Source organism: Poecilia mexicana, unplaced genomic scaffold, assembly GCF_051168715.1.
Source record: "Poecilia mexicana isolate PSO_F unplaced genomic scaffold, ASM5116871v1 scaffold_23, whole genome shotgun sequence".
Taxonomy (NCBI): Eukaryota; Metazoa; Chordata; class Actinopteri; order Cyprinodontiformes; family Poeciliidae; genus Poecilia; species Poecilia mexicana.
Window position 1 is genome coordinate 12,080,546 of NW_028263392.1, and position 21,712 is coordinate 12,102,257.

At 39.4% G+C, this 21,712-nt stretch overlaps 1 protein-coding gene across 6 annotated transcripts in view; it reads right to left on the bottom strand.

The window, feature by feature from the left end:
• The window catches only part of anks1b (ankyrin repeat and sterile alpha motif domain containing 1B), a 191,871-nt gene that overhangs the window by 81,326 nt on the left and 88,833 nt on the right, over nucleotides 1-21,712 (bottom strand). For 4 of the 6 annotated variants that reach the window (XM_014981300.2, XM_014981297.2, XM_014981303.2 and 1 more), the window contains exons 10-11: nucleotides 20,419-20,553; nucleotides 11,155-11,311 (exon numbers count right to left, since the gene is read on the bottom strand). In XM_014981300.2, the coding sequence (XP_014836786.2) occupies nucleotides 11,155-11,311; nucleotides 20,419-20,553 (292 nt within the window). The remainder of the gene's footprint in view (nucleotides 1-11,154; nucleotides 11,312-20,418; nucleotides 20,554-21,712) is intronic. The other 2 variants (XM_014981298.2, XM_014981304.2) reach the window with 1 other exon arrangement.

Sequence of the window (21,712 nt, forward strand, 5' to 3'; positions counted from 1 at the left end):
GCATCACTGTTGGTGAAAGCACCTCACAAATCTGATGCAACTTCAAGGATAAAGTTTATTGACATTTGCACTTTTCATAGAGCCACTTGCTCAAAAAATTAGGGAAGATCCAGAAATTAAGGGAATCCTTTTTAAGGGAAGAGAATACAAAACCAGTTTATACGCTGATGATGTTCTGGTGACCTTATCTGACCCAGATGCCAGTCTACCTAACCTCATGTCCTGCTTTCATCAATTTGGACTTTATTCAGGTTTTAAATTAAATATTGGAAAAACTCAGACCCTGTGTTTCCACTATTTACCGCGAGAGGATATAAGCAATCGGTTCAAATTTAATTGGAAAACAAAAACCATGAAATATTTAGGTATTAATATTACTAGAAACAGAAATAAAATATACAAAGCAAATTATGGCATTATAACGAATAAAGTCAAAAATAACTTGGACAGGTGGGCCCCTTTGATTCTCGATTTGTACAACCGAATAGAGATCATAAAAATGATCATTCTACCTCAACTGTTGTTCCTTTTTCAATCTTTACCAATAGAAATCCCTACAAAGCAGTTTAACGAGTGGAACCGGATCATCTCCAGATTTATATGGCGGAATAAGAAACCAAGGGTACGCTATAAAACATTACAATTACCAAGAGATAAAGGTGGGATGTCACTCCCATGTTTAGAAAATTATTATAGAGCAGCACAACTACAATTTGCGGTTTACTGGTGTGAAGAGGGGTATGAAGCAAAATGGAAAGAACTAGAACTAAGTCAAATCGACATCCCCCTGCAAGCCCTGCTGGGGGATAAATACCTCTACACCAGATACTCAGAAGAGCTGAGCGCTTCTACAAAAGTCCCCCTCAGCATCTGGTTTAGAGAGTTCCGCAACCCACTTTTAGAGAGGAAAACTAGGTTATTAAGATGGATTGAACTTGATAGGGATTTTGTACCAGCACAACTTGACTCAAAATTCAATCAACTAACCAGAAAAGGCATTACATCATACTGCGTGATTTCCTCTGGAACCGATCTGGATAGTTTCCAACAACTACAAGAAAAATTTGACCTTGACAAACGAGACTTTTTCAGATATTTGCAGCTCAGGCACCACTTTAATAAGAACATTAAAATATCGGAGAAATATGATCAAGACCTCATTAACGTCTTTATTGATGCTTACAAAGATAAACCCTGCAAGAAAATGCTGTCCAGACTATATACATGCCTAGAAGCTATTAAAAAAACATCAACATTTTATATCAAAATATCATGGGAAAGGGAGGCAAAAATATCACTGACAGAGGATGAATGGTTAAACGTGTGCCAAATTAACTCCACCACCACCAGCTCAGGATGTTGGAGGGAATTTTCTTGGAAGAATATTGTTAGATTTTTCACTACCCCCAAAAGAACATTTACCCAGTCCGGTAGAGCTGAGGCTGGGCTTTGTTGGAGACGATGTAATAATGTAATGGCTGACCACTTTCATATTTTTTGGGATTGCCCATTGATCTATTCCTATTGGTCAAAGATATCTAAAGAGATAAGTGTAATTCTTGGTTTTGAAATTGAACACAATTTTAAAACTATATATTTAAGTAATATACCAAAAGAACTCAGCACTCAGGATAAGTACTTGTTGAAAATTTTATTGATTGCAGGGAAAAAATCAATTACAAGAAAGTGGCTTAGTAGGACCTCACCGACATTGAGGGATTGGACAGCGATCGTTGAAGAAATTTGGGAGTTGGAAAGGCTCACCTTCTCCATCAGACTTCAGGAAAACAAAATTAAAAAATTTTGGTCGAAATGGTTAACTTATAGGAACTCGAGAATAAACTGAGTTCCATTATTACTTCATCAGGTGCGGTATGAGGAGCCAGGTGTTGAGTAGCCTGGCAGGTCTTGGTAAATATGGAAACAAACTCCCACCCGCCTGACTCCTCACAGAACTTTACATACACTGTAACCCGTTTATCAATTATTTGTCAGTTAAGTCTTATCTTTTTGTATGATATAACTGTTCCCCTCCCTTGGTGACCTCTCTGTTTTTTTTTTTGTTTTGTTTTTTTTTGTTTTTTTTTTTTGAGTGTCGATTACGGTCCTGGTTGTGACATTCAATTTTATCTATTTGTATGTTTATTTATTTTATTTTTATTTCATTGTATACTGTTACGGCTTGATTTGTATAAAATCCTTTTCAAAAATAAAGTTAAAAAAAAAAAAAAAAGTTTATTGACAGTCCCTGGCAGAAGTATTCACACCGCTTTTATTTCTCACATTGTCATCTTATCCCTCCAAACAGGAATCTGTTTTTTATGAGATGGACCAAAACAAAACAGTGAATGATTAGAAAAGGATACTTTTGTTTACAAAAATATCAAAAGAATGTCTCCAAAATAAATAAACTTGATACTCCTCTGCCATGTAAAACATTATTCCAGAAGTCCTGGTCTTTGTCTACATTCTCTGTGGAAAAGTTTAACATTTTGTTCCGTTTTTTTATAGAGCAACGGTTTCTTCTTCTTCTTTACACCTACTATGAAAGTTAAACTCAAAGGTCCTCAAAAACACTGAACAACAACAAACTAAGCAAGTGGTCCTGATGTGATCTGCCCTGTGTACTGAAATTAAATCCAAACCCGTGCAGTGGTTTCACTCAAGGATCCACCAGTAGACAGACAATCATCCAGCAACTGCCTGTGGCTGAATCGATGATTAATGTGGGTGTAAACAGAAAATAAAAACTGGCAAAATGTGAGCGAGACAAAAGGAAGGAAGCAGCAGAGGGATAAATATAGAGCTTGAAGCTTTTACTGTTGAATATATAAGCCTGTCAACGATGAGGCTTTTGATGATGGATCTCTGTGTGTGCAACTGTATTTCCGTCAGATCTGCCAGGGGTTCACTCCTGGGAAATACGCGCATTCCTCCCCAACGACAATGTGTGTTTATGTGAGCATTTGGAACTATACAGCTTACATCTATAGATGTATGTGTGTGTGGAGCAGTGAGAAAACATGTAGAGGAATGTGTTCAAAGTAAAAATAAAAAATAAAAAAAAAACAATCAAAAACCAGAGGAGCAGAAATCGCTTGTTGCACGTAACTTCTAACTCCTCAGAGAAACAATTATGAGCTGGACAAGAGACGTTATCCCTCCACTAAGTCATAAATTTATTTATTTCACACAGACAAAAAATAAAAACATGTTCATGAATCTCAAAAATGTCACTCTGGCAAAGAAAAACTTTCCTCCTTTAACGTGCCACCCATCATGTGTGAGTCGATTGGAAAAACTCCTCTCAGAGCAGAAGAAATGTGATCACAACAAAACTAACATCTTTTGATTAAACTGATTAAATTGGAGAATTCGGTCATCTTTGATTAAAAAAAAAACTGCTATGTTCTGACTTCAAATAAAGTTCAGCTCTCTGAGTGGGAGTTTTCTGACCTTTACTCATTTCTACGGTGGCCCGGAAGGGTTGTCGAAATGAAAAGGCACAACGCTACACCAAAAGCCAATCCGCAACAACAAAACAACAGTGGAAGTTATGCTAGCAAGTTTAACAAAAATGTTGTTTTATGCTAAAACTTTTACTTTCCATAAACCTGAGATTTTACCCGAGTTTCTTATATCCAATATGCTGAAAATCTAGATGGCATCCAGACATGATGCCTGGAGAAAATTCTCAGTCTGGATGCTCACACAATGGAATTCACTCACAGGCTGAGCATCTCTGATTCCTTAAATCCTTCTCCAAACCGCTACAAGTAATTAACAGGGTCAGTTCCCAAAACTCTTCTCTTTAAGTACATCCACACAAATTTTCCTAGGAAAGCTTCAAAGTGTTGGAATGCATCCTCGTAAACTGGAAAACATTCAAAAGCTTCAAATGGTTCAGGCTTCCATTTCTCAAACATGTCTGTGAGTTTGTGAGCGTTTGGTTCTGACGAGTGTTTCATCAGATGCTGCCTTCATATGTGCAAATCAAGACGAATCCTGTTGAGATGAGTTCTTCAGGCTGTCAGATCTGCCGCTGTGCAGCTCTAACACTTTACATGCTTGCTCTTTGTGCATGTGAGCCGAATCACAGCTCTTCTCTGCATCTTACAGTTAGCGTTTGATCAAGTTCAGGGCAAAACAAAAAGAAGAAAAAAAAAAAAAACTTTTTCCCCTCCACCTATATATTTTCTAAAAACGCAATTTAAAGTCAGGAAAATGTACAAACAAGTTAAAGGAAAACTTTAAACCAAACTTAGGTTAGTGCAAACATCCGAAACAAACTCAACATAATTAAAAGTCTACACTTAATTGAAACGCAATTAAAAACAAAGTAAAAACGCAAAGTAAAAGTGTGGGAGTGTGGCTGTGTGCATAGCAGTTCTCCACAGTGATTTCCTCTGGCTGTAAGAGAAGACAACACTTTATTGCTTTTTCTTCCGACAAGTCAATGGACCCAAAACACTTTTAATGTCAGAGCCCAGAGCGACTACAAGCTGCCATTAGCCTGACTGAGCCGCAAGTGTCGACCGAAGTGGGATAAATGAGCTGAGAAGCAGCAGCAGCATCGCCGCTTTATCCACCACAGAGAAGTGCCAGAGAAAGTTCATGTGGGTGGCAGAGTCTTTATTCATTAACATTTTAGCTGCTAACAACAGCAAAGACCTGAGTGGAAATTTTTACCTTTGAAAAATAGTTTTTTTAGAAAAGCTCCAGCGATGGAAGGACAGTCTTGGTCTCACTTATGGATAAAATTTTGAAAATGTAGATAAAAAGAGAAAATCCTCAAATATTCAACCAGAACTTCACTAGAAACTTATTGCCATAGAAATAATATAGCAAAAATGCAATAAGCTAAAGTATATTTAACCAAATGTGGGTTTTATTTTAAACATTTTTGTTTGCAAAAATGTTTGAAAATCATGTTTTGTTTTCCTTCCATCTTAGCATTATGTACTGCTCTGAGTTGGCCAGTTAAACATTTAACATAATTATCTTTACTTATCGCTTCCAGGCCAAGGCTTTGTAAACTTTATAAAACCAAATATCTCCATCACGTCATTTAAAATATAATATTGCACACATGGATATGTTTCAAAAAAGTTTTCACCAACATAAACCCACATAAAAACACTCCTTAGTGTTGTTTAAACATGCCAAACCCACAGGGGGCAGTGTACTGCAAAGCTAACACCCAATCAGATTGCTTCAAAACGAAGGAATTAAACACGGTTCATGTATGCGGGCAGATAGATAAGGTTCCGTTTTCAATATATAAGTCACCATTTAACTACAAAGAGTAGAAATATGAGTGCAAATATTTGCAACTGAAAAATATTATCCAAGATATTCAATTCTTTGGTGAAAATGAGATGAAAACAGAAATGCATCACCAAGCCAACTTGTCTATTTAAGGTTGTGTGTGCTTCATTTTGGAAAAATGCACAACAATCTTAACTTGCACAGCAAACATTACACTCTGTGCATGTGAAATAATCGAAGAGATTGTGGTTAATTAGGGCTAACGGCATCTGCAGGCAAGCAGTGCGGCAGAAACAGATCCTCTTGTTTGAAACAAATCCATCCCATGCAGCAAGTATAATCCCTGCTTAATTCACTTAATGACTGCTTTAAAACTCATGCAGTTGGAGGATCAGGCTAAAAAAAAACTCTCCCAATATACGCAGCATTACAAAGAACATAATTCCATTTATTCCCTTTCAGGAGTGACAGGCTATGAAGTGGGAGGACGTGTGGTGCAGTGGGATGCAACATTCCCACATAAATACTGCAGCATCCAAGGTAGGACAGGTTTGAGAAGCCGAGGAAGCACAGAGACAACAGGTCTCTGCTGTTTCAGAGGCTGCTGGACTGAGCCACAGCGAGCACAGAGAATACGATAAAGCTGCTTTGATTGTTGAGGCAGAGAAGAGGTTCAGAGACTGTCAGCCTGCAGCGCTGTGACGATGCAGCTGAAGGCAGTACCTGCAGAAAACCCTCCACCAGCACAGAAACATCTATATGGGGCATTTCAGAAAATATTCACCTCCAATACCGAGGTTCCGAACAAGTTTTTTTGTTGTTTTACATGCATGTAAATGTCAAAACTTAATCATTTAAGACATATTGTACGTTTATTTTTGCTTTTATTCCTGTCATGCATAATCTCACCTAGTGTTGAGGAGCTGCTGCAAACTTTAAACCACTGCTTCATGGACTGTGGCTGGCTCAGATGTTTATTTTATGAAGTGGAATAAATGTGTAGGTTTAGCTTTAGTGCCTTCCAGACAAATTCCTTCTGCCTCATAACGATGCACTGCACACTATTTATTTTGTTTGCAAAAAAGTTTGAAAACAATGTATCGTATCCTTAGCATTATGCGCTGTTTTGTGTTGGCCAGTTCATCAAATGACACAATTATCTTTGCAGACTAAGGTTTTGTAAACACGCAACCTTTACAAAAGCACATATTTCTGTCACATCGTTAAAAGGTAACATCTTACACACAGGATTTGTTCCAGAAAAGTATTCATTCACATGAACTCAGACAAAAACACTCCTTAGTGTTGTTTTAAACATGCCAAACCCATAGGGGGCAGCGCAGCACAAAGCTAACACCCAATCAGGTTGCTTCAAAACAACGACTTCCTGTTAGGAGTTAAACATGGTGCCAGGAAGTTCATTTATGTGGATAGATATGTAGATTAAACTTCTTCTAAATAGCACATTAGAATTTTAAATTAAACACAAGTCAATGTCAAATGGGAATTGTGTCAAATATATTAGTGCATTATTTGTCGCAGGCTATCCACTAAATCTCAGTTTTTCCATATATGCACGCAAACCTAATGTTTGTTTAAATGTCCACTTTGATGAAGGTTTTTGTAAATAATTTTTTTTAGTGATTTTAAACTGAATTTTTATGTTTTATTAGGCCAAAATACGTAAAAGTGTGTTTGTTTCCCCAGATATATGGATATGTCTGGACCAATGGACTTGGCCCACGATTGTTAAAAATATTGTCAATTGAAAACAAATTTTGAATTTAAATGCATCAAGTTTCTGCTTCTCATCTCAGACCCAGTGACTCCGTGCTCCTCTGTCATCACATCCTTCCTCTCAGGGGAAGATAAAGACACTGATTCACATCCTCGTCTAGTTTGCCCGACATGTGACTGAGCTCAGAGCAGGCATTCAGGATTTTCCTTCCTGCTGTGTCACAAGTTCAAATTTATGTAAAAGAATCAGCCGAAAGCTGCTCCCAAACTTCACCAGCTCAATGCGTAACCGGCGCTAACCCTGTTTTTCTTCCACAATGAAGTGGATGCAGGCAGCAAGATTTCACATCAGATGCAGGGAGTTCAGGCTCGACTCTTTCATTCTCTCTTCCCCCCATCCCAACCTTTTGGTCAGGTAAGACAGCACTTAGAGAGCGACGAACAAACAGCACCCACACAGCTCACTTACGTCAGTCGAGCAATTTTCCACCAACAGATTCTCAAACTGACAGAAATCACCCAGCATTCAGCTTCTCGCTCTCGAGCTGCTGACTGTGAACCGGCGGCTCTCAACTCTACAGCCAATCAAAACGAAACCACCCCCACCCACCCAAAAAAAAAAAAAAAAACATGGGGCGAGACTTCCCTCGGTGGTAGCCTCTCACAGCTCTGCTGGTAGGAGCGAGGCAGGGAGGAGGGGTTGATATGTCACTACCAAGACAGTTCCCATGGCAACATACAGGTGACTCACCAGCCAGGGATGCAGTTGCCCTGACAACTTGCAGTGTGTAGCTTTGCAGCAGGACACCAGTGAAAAAGGGGAAGGGTGCATTGTGGGTGCCAAGACTACAATGGAGCAGGCGAAACGTGACGAGCAAACAGGAAGTAGAGAGAAAGTTAAAGCTGGTGCAAGAGTTCAGACCAAGTCCAACTCTAATATCAGAGTTGGAAAAAAATATTTTAAAAATAGCTTTTTTTTGCTCGATATCCCAACCAGCATCCAACAGGCGAGTAATTAATTGTAACTGCACTTGGTTTGATTACTAAATAACTTTTCTTTGTTCTAAGCGTCACGTTAACAGTCGATCTAGCTGTGATATATCGCCCCCTTGTGGTGGCTGCAGAACGCAGCAGCTTTATGCTAATTTTTTCAACGATCTGATAAATCGTAGCTGGAGCAATGCTAAAAGGATGAAACTAAATAACAGCTGCTTATTTATGTTTTTTATGTACAAGCTAACGTTAGCGGTGCAGCTAACTTTAGCCAACACAGGAAGCTAAAAAAAAGTCTAAACCACTTCTTTCTAAGTCATGGGGAGTGTTTGTGATGTGTAGTAAACGTGGTCACTGCTGTCACAGAGGTTGTTACTTTTAGCAGTGACCAAAATTCTTACACCTTTAGCTACTTTCCATCTATTCCCACTGTGAATTTCTGTGATTTTCACAACAACTTGCATCAGGATTAATTGTATACTCTTGTTCTTCAATAAAGCATATTTATTCATCCCATAAAACTAATTACAATACAAAATCCTTCTGTTTTTTTCCTCCTCACATGAACCACATTTGGTTCAACACAGGAGTGTCATAAGGTGGTGGTGGTAGTGGTGAGGAGAGACGCAGAGACCCAGATTGTGGTGATGATGAAGGGTTTAATGAGAGAGACGAACACAGTCCTGGCTCAGGCAGCACGGCAGCAAACAAGCACGTAGCTAATACCGGTAGCAACTGACATGTGGACTGAACACAGAAATAAACTACCTCAGGATTAACAGTTCTACTGAGGGGAAAACAAACTGACGTTGCGTTAGACAATAGACGAGGATCCAATGAAGAACACAGACAACAGGTGAGACTAAATACACAGGGAGGGTAATCAAGAGAATGAGACACACCTGGGAAGCAATCAACGGGGAGGACAGGACAGAGACTCACAGGGAAACAGAATCACACAGAAAAACTCAAAACTAGACACAGAAACATGGATCATGACAAGGAGAAATTTAAGCCCAACAAGCAAACCTTGTGGATGTCCAGCAACATTATTTATTAAAGATTAAAAAGTATATTTATGCATTCGCGACATCTATTGACTTTTCCAAGTTCCAGGTTCTCAAAAATGTTTTTCTATTGTTTGATCCTGATGTCAGTATAATTTCTGGCAGAAAGGTGTGATGGTGAAGACTCAATCTCAGTCAGATTCTGCATTACCACATCTTACAGGTGTTGTTCTAAACAAAACATGTTACATAAACGTCCACACTGAAATCAGTCACTTCCTGAACGAGGTCGTTTGCATGTGTAACTGCAGAATGTATACCATTTTGACACACTGATATGCAGTGGAAAATATAATGATTTCTAAAAATATTTTCAGTAGAGGTGTGCCGATCGATCGGTCACCGATCATAATCGGGCCGATTTCCGTGAAAAAGTGCATGATCGGTGATCGGCGATCATTGGCTCTTGATGCAGATACCGATCACCTGCATCTCATTTCGCAGCCTGCCTGTGCAGCTGGTCTCCTTTTTCCTTCACACTGAGCAAACGCGCAGCAACAAATCCTAAGCGATGTGGAACTATAACGCACTGAGTGAATGGGGAAGTTTGCGTGTTGTGGCGGAAAATTGAAGCACGTCAAAATGCATCAACACAACGAATCTAATACGACATAAAAACAGTGCCATACTTGACGGAGTTTGGCTACATCGAGGTTCACTGCAGTAAAAAAGACATACGGAGGATCAGATAGCAGGTAAAGCAGAGCACAGCTACAAACACTCACCCGGATTAGCATGACGGTCAGAAAGCTAAACAAATAACCTGGAAAATTATTTAAGTCTTCGAGCTGCGATGTAAGACGCTGGTTCTGTTCTCGCTGTTGAACCGCTGCTACGCTACAGGTAGTAATATCTGACAGACGGAGCTTCGCTTCTGCTCCACCTGGTGACTCTCACACCGAACCTCTGCTTAAAGCTGCAGCATATAACTTAAAAAAATACATTTTACATACGTATTAAAACTTTAGTTGTCCTAACATGAGACAGATAATCTCTGAAAAAATAATCAATCTCCTCCCTGTTCTGCATAATTACTCCGCTCAGTCAGAAACAGCCACTCAGAGCTAGCAGCAATCAGCTAGCCGCCATGCTATCAGGAAGTTTTCATTCAGTAACTCTGGATTGTTTATTGTAATGGAACCTGTTTTTGCCTTTGAATGTTAAGTTTTATACTTGAACTTTTTGGCAATGTTGAGAGGTTTTATTTTGGCTCTTTGTATTATTTAGCCTCTTCAGAGCCTTCATATGTCATCAGTCTGTTAAAGGTAGTATATCAATAGCAGTACAATTTGCACAATGCCTGTTTTGTTTAGTTTTCTTCTTGGAAAAAGTTATTAAAAACAAGTTTTTGTCTAAATTAAGGTGAATTCATGGTTCCTTTTTCCACATAATGTAACCGGTAGGGTTTATGATAAAAAAATAATAATTATGTGATCGGTATCGGTGATCGGCCCTCATGGGTGATCGGTATCGGGAGGAAAAAACCTGATCGGCACATCTCTAATTTTCAGTTATCACTCAGTTGTTGCTGCACAGAATAAGATGAACAGAGGGAAAATGTACAAGATTTCTACGCTTTAAAAAAGGGGAAATATTTCTGTTCAGAAAAAACGGCAACAAATGTTGGGAAACCAAAAGAGCGACACTCATCACCTTTATTTTATTTAACACAATATCAGAACTCCTTTAGGCTAGTTGCATGTCTGCTAAGCAGCTGAGTCCATAAGGTGAAAGAAGTTGACACTTTGAATAATTAACCAGCTAATATTGACTCCCACTGTTATTTTATACATAGCCAAAAGGTATAAATGTATAAATATTTCACACGCATACAGCACTTTTAGATTACATCAAATTTGCTAATAAATTTAGGTGTTCTTTTAGGTGTTTCTTCTTACATTTGTTTGTTAAAATTAGATAGCACAGATAGAAAAAACCTGAACAAACCACGCTTTTCTTAAATCCTGAACCTCTAAAATACAAAATGTGATTCATGGTACACCTGGCATGATATTTGACTTATTCATTAGTTGATGTACTTTTAATTGCGGAAAGAGACACAGAAAAAACACAAAGTGGTTCCTCTCACCGTTACGGGCGCAGACGTTGAGCCGGTGGTTGATTTCGAGGGAGCAGGGTTTGCGCGTGACGGCGGTGGTCACAGACTCGTATGGGTTGTCCTCGTCTTCGGGCAGGAAAACGTCCAGCGACGGAGAGGTGACCAGCTCAGCAGAATGCTTAAAATCCTGGATGAAGACAAGGAAAACACAGAAATGTTGATGGTTTCCCTAAAACATATCAGGGCTGGAGCCAGGACAATTCCCTGGAGCCTTTCCTCCACCACCGTCATTTATTTCAAGCACTTTGGTGGGTACAAACACATGCACTCCATCCATTTACCACTGGAGAGCACCTCCAATTACAGCACAGACTGCAGCCTGTCATTAACTAAAGCAGAAACGTGGATCATGACGATGATTTCTGACTTTAAAGTGAATCTGGCTCAAAAAAACCAAGATGAGAGCAGACAGCAGAGCCAGAGTGCTTTCAGATGATTCACTGAGGGTCAATCCTTTAAAAACAAGCCAAACGCCTCACTTCTGTAAACTCTACATTCAGGCTCTAAAATTCAAACATCAGAGTTCATCTAAAAGGTTTCAACTCTCCTCTGTCTTGTAAAACGTTTGGTTTTATTCCTTCCTTCTTCGTGATGAACGTTTGTATTTCCAACATCATCAGCAAATGTATTCACTTTTCAAATATGACTAATCTGATCATGAAAGATAAAATAAACATGGAAAATTAAAGTTTGAAGCTTCAGAGGGTTTGTTTAAACAGATGGAAGACATGTCTGGTGGTATTTGAATTGCTTCAGGGCGTCATCTCATCACATGCTTTGATTCGCCGAAAAAAGAAGCAGTTAAGCAATCCCACATCTAATGTCTTTGTTCCACAAAGCAATTAAAACAGTTTGACTGTCAATTTGATTTTTCTTTACACATTTGTGAAACTTATCTCCAAAAGCATCCAACACTGACATTTTTAAACATATGATACATGCAAACGCATAGCAGAAAAACGTCCTCCAAATATGTTTAAATGTTTCATCCTGCAGCAGAACAGCAAACCTCAACAAAGAGCCAGAGCTACGTCAGAAAGTCTTAGATAAAACCATATTCATGAGGTATAATGACCTCAAAGTGTAGACCTAAATAAAATTGGCAATCTGCAGTAAGATTGTACAAACACTATCCAACCTGAATTTTCCATAAAAAGAAAATCTCTTTCTCAGCAGAGATGTACCAGGAGACACAGAGCCGCAAGTGTAGAAACAAAAAGTTGTATTGACTCAAATCACACATTATTTAGAAGAACTGTTCCAGTAACATTTGATGTTTAAGCTAAATAAAAGTTGAATTCGATTACATTTTGAGACTGAAAACATAAATGTCGATTCTGGAGCCACCTTTGCAGGATACGACGGGAAGATTTCAAATTGCACATTCCTGCAGCTGCAGTGAAAAGGTTGAGTCCCACTGGGCTCAGAGAGCGAGCCAAAGCCCAAATGTCCCTTATCAGTGAGGCAGATGTGTACGGGGAAGGAATGAAAAACAGCAGTGAAGTGGAGCATGGGGAAAGGTTACAGGAGACGGTGTGATTCCCGCCAAGAAGACAAAACATTCCCTTCCCCATTACACCACCTTTGGACGTCCTTTTCCCACAACACGAGACTCATCGTTCTGGAGCGTCATTTGGCCGACGATGCAGCTTTCCTAATGGGATCAGTGGTTAACATGTCACTATGACCGCAGCTCGTGTGTGGCTACGCCTTGTCTCATCACTGGTTTAAATATGTTTATGAAATGACTCCATTATCCCCCTCCTCCACCTACTTCCTACCTTTTCTTGTAATTCAAAACCTATTAGTCTTCTTGCCATTATCTGCTACTACATTACCCACACTGCACCAGGCTATCAATCTTCCAGAGAGCACACTCCAAAACCATAAATCACTTTGGCTGAGAGAGCAATCAGTCTGCTGATGGTTTCTCTCACATCACTGACTCTCAATTTCAAATGTATTTTCACAGAAAGCCAACAAACTCAAAGAGCTATCTCACTCTCTTTTTTTGCTCCTTTCAGTCTTCATCATCTCTCAATTAGATTGTCATTACTGGTTAATGCTGATCCAGTCAGGCTTGTCCGCCTTCACTCCACACATGGCCTGCCTCAGCTGACACTGATTTGGGCCAACAGACTGGTTAGGTCCAGATTTCACACCGAACTAAAAGAAAAACCTGTTCCTTTAAGAAACCAGCTGTAAAAAAAAAAGCAAGCAAACAAAAAATAGTTAAATCATATTTGAGTATATCCAACTTTGATTTACACAATTGCCTCTGAAGTGGGAATATCTGGAGGAGCAGATAACTTAAGATGTTAATATGTGAGAAATTACAAACTTTCTGTCACTAATGAGTCTCTCATACAAAATACTTTATTCCAACTTTATGGGCTTCAGTGGAACATTGACTCACCTCAGCATGTAGGACGCTTGATGTCAGAAGTAAAACTGAGCGACTAAAATATCAGATCAGACACTAAGAACACTGACATAGTATTTCCAAAGAGTTGGGTTCTTTAAATGTGGAAAAAAAATACAATGAGCAGAAATGCAGTTTAATTCCACACTCCTGATCCCAATATACATTCACTATTCAAAAGGCGTCAGATACAAACAGAGAAGACTTGATGTTCCACAAAATCTTCTTCACTTTCTCAATTTGGACCCATGTAGCACACATTTTTCAATTTGACTGCAAACATACAAAATATATATAGAGAAAGAAGTAAGACAGAAGCTCAAATTAATCAAACCACAATGATAAATGACAATTTTCCAGTTTAAGATTTAAGATTAATTTAGTTTATCAATAACGTTTTACCTTTTCTTCCTTCATGTTCATGTTTATTGATCATCTCTGTTACGTCAAAGTATTCTGTTTCAATACAGTATTTAGAAGTTACTTTTAGACCTTAGTTTTTCCCCAAATAGCCTTCTAAACTTTTACAAGCAGTTCCACAATTAGGAAGCTTCTCAAATATAAGGAAAAGACGAACAAAGTGCCGGATTTCCCTGAATATCTTGGAGGATTTTGTGAATGTGAACTTGTGTGTCACCAGGTCAAATTAGGCAGGAAATGCAGCAGATTACTTTGTGGCACGCAGTGGAAGAGGGCGTTGTCCTTCAAAGCAAATGAAGTTAAAATCTCAGGAGAGCCGCTGGAAGTGAAAGTCAAAAAGAAACAGAAAGATTCTTCTTTTTGAATTAGAGAGGAAGTGACAGAACACAGGCGTTCAGTCCTGATTCAACAAAGTGTTAGTCGCAATAAAAGCAATGGAGGAAAGAAAGGCTTATGATTATTAGAACCCTGGTGGCTTAGATAAATGTCACAGTGAATTAATGAAGTATTTATAGTGCACCGTAATTCCAGCTGAGGAATGAATTAAATTAAAAAAAGAAACATTCAGGGAGATATTCTGGTAAACCTGAGCTTTCTAAAAATGCTGATTAAAATAAATAAATAAAAAACTATCTCCACCTCACCTGTTGAGCTAAAACGAAAGAAAAATATGTCAGATGGCCACACACGTCAAGGAAAAGACAGACAACACAGAGAGAAAGCAGCAGAAAGCGCAGGCTGAAGTAAAGCCGCCTGGATCAGAGTAGACACTTACTTTGGAAGGTTTGTGTCAGCGAATCCCACGGAGATGAGCACGGGACAGACAGAGCGGGAAGAGGAAAACCGAGTTTGTGCCGAGGAAGGGAAGCGGAGGAAGTGGGAGTGCGGTGAGTTAGGGAGCAGGGATTTCCTCACACACACAAATGTAGGAAAAACACTGGAGTGACGGGCAAACAGACTCATAAAGGTTTGTTTTCTAAAGAAAACGAGAGCAGAGAGACTAAATGGTTCAATTTTTAAAGAATATGAAATTGAAATTCCTTCTCACTCAAGCATGAAGATGGAACACTCCAACATTTACCTGCTATACTGATGGTTTTCCTGCCTGCCGCTCCTCCCGATCAGCTCCTAAATGTGCTAAAAGTCGCTCTAAGCGGTCCAAAAAAAAACCCGCCCTCCCCTTCTGTCTTTCAGGGCAGAGATAGGGACTCAGACAGACTTGTTTCTGAGGCGCACAGGAAGAGCGCAGACAAACAGAGGCCTCCTCTGGCCACTAATTAGCAGGTCGTATGCGGCTCCCATCCCAGCGCTCCGGGCAGATTAAACATCTGAGCGCATGTGACTGCAGGATTACATGAAACACTTTCTGATTATATGTGTGTAAAAACGCAGAGCAGCGGCTGCAGGAAATGCCTCGTTTGATCATGTGATGGCTTTCTGCATACTTCAAGATTTTCCTTCTGTCCTATTCCAAACTGTAATTGTGTTTCCCCCCCATGAGACGACAGAGAGGAAGTCGTCTTCTGCAGTGATTATTTTCACTTTTTCTGTCTTGAAGTCTGACATCCAGCGGCTCTTTCAGTCTGTGTCAGACCAGCAATTGTTACCCAAACCCTGCACTCTGAGATCCGAGTTCATAGGCCATCAGATATGAATAGATGCTATAATCTGCTGGCATTTCCTCATGGAGACTATTTGATTAGAGAGAGCGGGGAGGGCCGGACGCAGCAGAGGACAATGGACCCTCTTAAGCCTTCGCTGATCGTGGAGAACTACAACGAAGAAAAACCCTCACAGAAACTAATTTATTTACGCTCTTAAAAGATACAGTTTTAAAGGTAAAATCTCTGCTTTGTGATCAGATGCTAAAGTTTTGCCAATTTTTCTTTGCAAAAGAAACATCAACAGGATGGGGATTGATAGATTGATAGATAACGGGTCACTGAGAAGAAAACAGCATCTTTCACATTCCTCATGACGGCCGCTGCACCGAGTAAAGATCAAAGTCTGGCTTATCCTGGCTCCAGAAATAATCCCACACGGACAATGAACAAATGTTCACCCTGTTTAGCTGGAGAACAAAGAGCTTAGAGTTATAACTAACTAGAAATGACTTTCCATAGGAGAAACTAAACAAAGTAGCATTCCGTTTTGTAAGTGTAACGGCATTAAATAACTCCTGGTGTCACAGTTATTTTGCAGAGTATCTTCATATTTCTCCTCTGCACAAGGGAACATGTTTAATCTGCCGCTATAAGCAACTTCCTGTCTTATTTATTATGGATTCTGCTCTTATATTTCAGTCATGATGTTGAAAATATATATTTTCTTTTGTGATACAACAACAATTCCCACACCTTAATGGTGAACCAGCAGCGCAGCCTGACAGCTGATGCATTTTTAAATGTGCAGCAGTGAATGATTCAACGAGACGGCGTGAATTTTATTTTGGGAAAAATATAGCAAGAAAATTCTGTTTTTGCGTCCCGTATGAGTCATTTGCAAACAATTAAATACTCCATGTTTTTAACCAAAAAAACCTAATTAAATGAAAGAATGGTGGAGGCTGCGTCATGCTGAGGGTTCTGGATTCTCCAGCATAGACGAGGCAACTAAATCTTGGTCAAATTTGTGTGTAAAGATGGTCCAATCAAAGTCCAGAAAAAGAGCTAATTGAGGATATCTGGTAAGATTTTAAAACTAAAGTCCTGACACTCTATCAAATCTGATTTTTTTAAAAATGGGTAAAACTTTGTTGCAGGTAATTTTCACCTCAGGAATAATACATGTGAATCCTAGCTGGACAAAATGAACATGACTTTTTGTCTTTTGTCTAACAGAACTCCTAAAGCGGTGGTTAGAGGTGTTTTTGTGCTGAAGGTTACTTTAGCAGCTAAACGCTGCAGTCTCCAGAGAATAAAGTCCATTAACAAGGACACTGTGGACTTTGAGCTGCTCTGTTAAACAACACAGAGAGAGAGAGAGAGAGAGACAGAGACAGAGAGAGACAGAGAGAGAGAGAGAGAGAGAGAGAGAGAGAGAGAGAGAGAGAGAGAGAGAAGTATCAGCGGCGAAGAAAAAATGATTCAAAAAGTGAGAATCAAAGCAACTAAAATACACAAAATATTTACAGGATTCAGCCTGCTCTGTGGACTGTAGTATTTTTGCAAACCAAAATAAAAAAAGAGAATTCAAAGAGCAAAATGAGAATTGAAAACTGCGAGGTATTGACGGTTTCAGTTGTGCAGAAATGGGCAAATGCATTTATTTAAAGAACTGCATACAATTAAAGTAAGTAAAAATATCCAGACAGAGATTTGAAATTTAGGTCATGAAGGGTTAAATGAAAGAATGACGATTTGTTGATTTCAATTCTTACAAACAAAAATCTGAAAAGTGTGGCATGCATTTGTATTCAGCCCCTATGAGTCACTTCTCTGTTTAAAGGCATTTTGCTGCCATATTAGCTGCAAGTCTTTCGGGGTCTGAAGGTTTTACACATTCGGTTTTCGTCCAGAATTTGCATTTTTTTTTAGCCATTTCCTCCTAAAATAGAGGAATCCCACAGCATGATGCTGCCACAGTCATGCTTTACTGTGTGTTATAGGATGTGTGTTATTTTTCCGCATGGCTCCTACATAGTTCGTGGCAAACTGGAATATTGTCTAATAACTTAGCTAACCGTGGTTGGCTTAGATTTTATTAAGAGGTATTGGAAGTACAACAGGTGTACACCACACTTTCAAGATTTCTCTTTTGAAAAAATATTTCTTAACCATGTAAATTTTCCTTATACCTCCACTGTGTTCATGATCTAAAGTTGTTGGATAAAATGAATGAGAAAAGCTCTCTGGCCTCTCAGACACGCCTGCCTCTGATGATCGTCAACATCTTCAACGACTCTGAAACCTCCTGATCTCCTTCTGAGCTCATAAGACCTGATCAGTAAAGTGAGCTTTGATCTTATAAAACAGGACGCCAAAAAGAAGAAGGAGAAGTTTGGTAGAAACGGAGAGAAAAGTAACGATGGAAGCAGCTGATGCATGCAGCTCTCTGTGCTGATGTGGCTCAGGGTTTTTTTTTTTTTTTTTTTTTTTCCCTTTTCAAATCGTGGACATCCCACGTTTGCCATCTATTAAATTTCTGTGTTGCCTGGCAACCCAGTCAAGCTCTCTCCATCTGAATCTTTTTCCTTTACCGGTGAAACATCTCTCTCTGTTGTCTATGACATGATTCTGCTGTAAAGGTTTTCTGGTCGGAGCTGACGTCAAACAGGGAAACTTCCACTCAGGATTTGACGACTTTGAAAAGTCAACGACGGGAGAAACGCTGCGAGTGGCGAGGACCGTTATCAACAGGAAACACTTCCTGTAGCAAACCTGTTTATCTTCACGTAACGCACAAACAAGAACAAGCGAATTCTTAAAATTAACTATTATTGAACATCTTTTCAGTCCCTCCAGGATGATTCTTTTTGTAATTTTTTGCAACAAAAATCAAAATGTTTATGGTAATTTGGAAATATTTACCATATTTGTGCTTATTTGTGACAGTCAAAGCAACTTTTTGTCACTCGCTGTATAGATCATAAACTATAATCTGTCATCAATTAAAGTTGAGGAAGCTGTTTAGTACAAGTAAAACTTTTTCACAATTTTTGGGAAAAATCCGTAATAAACTCCCAATTATGGATTAGCGTAAAAAAAAGTGGAGGGATTTGTTGACGATGTGTGAATTTCCACAATAATTAGCAAGAAACTGAATCGACTGATTGATATAATCTGGCAGTAAACAGAAAAAAACTTAAAAACTGCATTGATTTGATTGATAACATAAGATTTAAGCACAGTTTTTGTTTAGTCTAGAATCTAGCCACATAAAAAGCTGTGGCGGGCCGGATTTGGCCCACAGGCCTCGGGTTTGACATGCATAGCAATTAATTACACATTCTCACATTGTACTACACTTTATTACAACATAAAGCACAATTTTGGACGATATTGTGATACAGAAACTCTCATGGATTTAAATACGTCATATTTAATGGTCAGCGTTTCACTTTTAAGACATTGCCTGGGGAGGAACACCAAAGTGATCGTTCCTGACAGCTACAAAGTTTCTCCAGATGTTCATTTTGGTCTCCATGTTTCCCTTCATTCCCTCCTAACCAGCCAGTCATTTTATTTCTGTTTGCAGGTTTCTGTCAACTAGAGGGAGACAGCCTCTAACTTCATTATGCAATCTGTTGTGTAATGATGAACAAATTGAATCTTGCATCCTGTGCTTCCATATTATTAGGTTGGATGTGTTTCTTTTTATAAAAACTAAATAATTAACTTCTCCTTGAAAAAAAAAATAATTATGATGTAATTAAATCTTGGACCAAACAGAGACTTGAAAACAATGAGTGCAGAAATGCAGACAGATGGGAAAGATTTATAGAAATTGTCATTTTCTCCCCAAATTACTCAGACCTGGAAATTGTCTAAATGTAATTCCAGACTCTCACTTTTTCATATGAATTATTTTTTTCCTCAGCAGAGTCAAAATCAAATTATGCCAACCTCATTTCCCTTTTCCCTTCCTCCTCTGTTCGCAGACAGACAGTGTGGATGATAATGCTGACATGCTTTCATGTTTCCACATATTTCAACTAGTGCGCAGAAAGTCTTTCCTTTCCCTTTTAAACGACATTAGCACAAACGGCCGGCTATGCAGGTGCGAACCTCTCCAGGCAGCGAGCCAGGCTGCCAGGCAGGCTGCCAGAGGACAAGACACAGGGTCTGCTCTGTTGTAAATGTCAGGTGTCCTGCTGCTAGAGCCAGCATGCATTTCATTACTAAACATTCATCGATGCAACTTTAACCACATTTAGAGGCAGAGCATGCAGAGCCGACTGGGCGGGAACAGTAGTAGCAGGAAGGGGATTTGGTTTGTAAAGCCCCAACCGTCGCTTTGCATTACGTTCCTTCCAGAGGGATGAGTAACCTTTAATAATAGATACTTGAACGATTTTTTGATTCAAAATAAAATGACCCGAGAGCTACTTGTGATGAAAAATGCTCAAGAAGTTTTCATTTTTCAACAGAGAAAGGAGGAAAACTGAGCAGAAAATACTCAGAACTGCCAGAGAGCAAGTCTTATTCACTGCGTTCCCAAGGTAACCAGCGGGGGAAAAAAAACAATTAAAAATTCAGCCAGCGTAACGGAAACATCACCAAGCTGTCATTTCACTCAACTTCCATGTCTGTTTTCTTCTGCAACATGCAACAGACATATGCTTGATGAAGATGCATTAATACTAAATGACAACTAGGTTGTCATTTGCGCAGCATCCACAAGGAGGGGAGCAAAGTTGCGTCAACAGCGTACATCGTGTTGTGTTTATGTACCTGAGAGACGCTGGAAAAGCCGAGGTTGCGGCAGCCGTTGCAAGGGGTGAGAGCTTCCCAGAATCCAGTGGGGCCGCACGTCTTTTCTGCCTCGTCTTCCTCCGCTGCTGCAGCGAGGGGCGGGGTGGGACGCTGCTGGCACAAAACCGGTACAATGATTGCATTTTTTAAGACCCGTGAACTAAAATGACTCAATAAACTCAAACAACTAAATGTTTCAAATGAAACTTGGAGTCCAATTACTGCAAATTATGAGGAATCGGCGTGATGAACCATTCATGAAACAATGATGTCCGAGTTTCAGTCCGCAAGGCCCGTCCACCTGCAGTTTCAGTCTTTGCTTAACCACAGCTGATCGAATGACTTTCATCATCTCCTTAAGCTCTGCAGAGGCCTGATGGTGAGCTTTTCATTTCAATCAGGTGTGATGAAGCAGAGAATCATCGATGACATCCAAGACGCAGACAGGAATTCAACGCTAAATTGTCAGATCGGCGGTCCTAAACTCTTCTGGGTCCAAGTCTGGCAGCTTTCCGACAGATTTTTAATCCAACTAATCAAAAACAAGAATTACTTCCTCAGCATGAACTGAGACAGAATCCTGCTGATCTAAATATCTGATACAGCTGCTGAAGCACATCCACCTGCTGACTAATCAGCACCATCCAACATTCCTAATAAACTTTTTTTTTTTTGTTGTCTTTTTTTAACGCTCAAAACTAACAATAACTGCTTCACATTTCTCTTTCGAAGCACTAATGGTGGTCAGCGATTGGTCAGTGGCACGTTTAGAAAAGCGTAATGGGGACACTAAAGGCGCCAAGTAAAAAGTGTCAAAAACAAACTTACTAGCTGCACCATGCACAAGTTTTCTATTGCTTTGATGGATGTGCAGTCACCTGCTGTGTTTCCATTAAGAACGTGTGCAAAACTATGACGATATTCCGTTAAAGTTGAAAAAACAATTTCATAATTGCAGTGTTTCCAATAAATAAGAAACAAGTCTTTAAAAAACAGGATCCTCCTATTACTTCCTGTCGTCTTCTTCCTCTTTTTGTCAAAAACGTGAGTTTTTCTGAATTGCCGTGTTTTCATTAAGCAAATTCGTGATTTCAATTTGGTCAATGAAAACGGGACCCTGAAAACAAAGACAATGTTTCTTGGGGGCTTGTCTCTCCGTGTGTGTGTGTGTGTGTGTGTGTGTGTGTGTGTGTGTGTGTGTGTGTGTGTGTGTGTGTGTGTGTGTGTGTGTGTGTGTGTGTGTGTGTGTGAGGTGCATTAGGACCGATATATC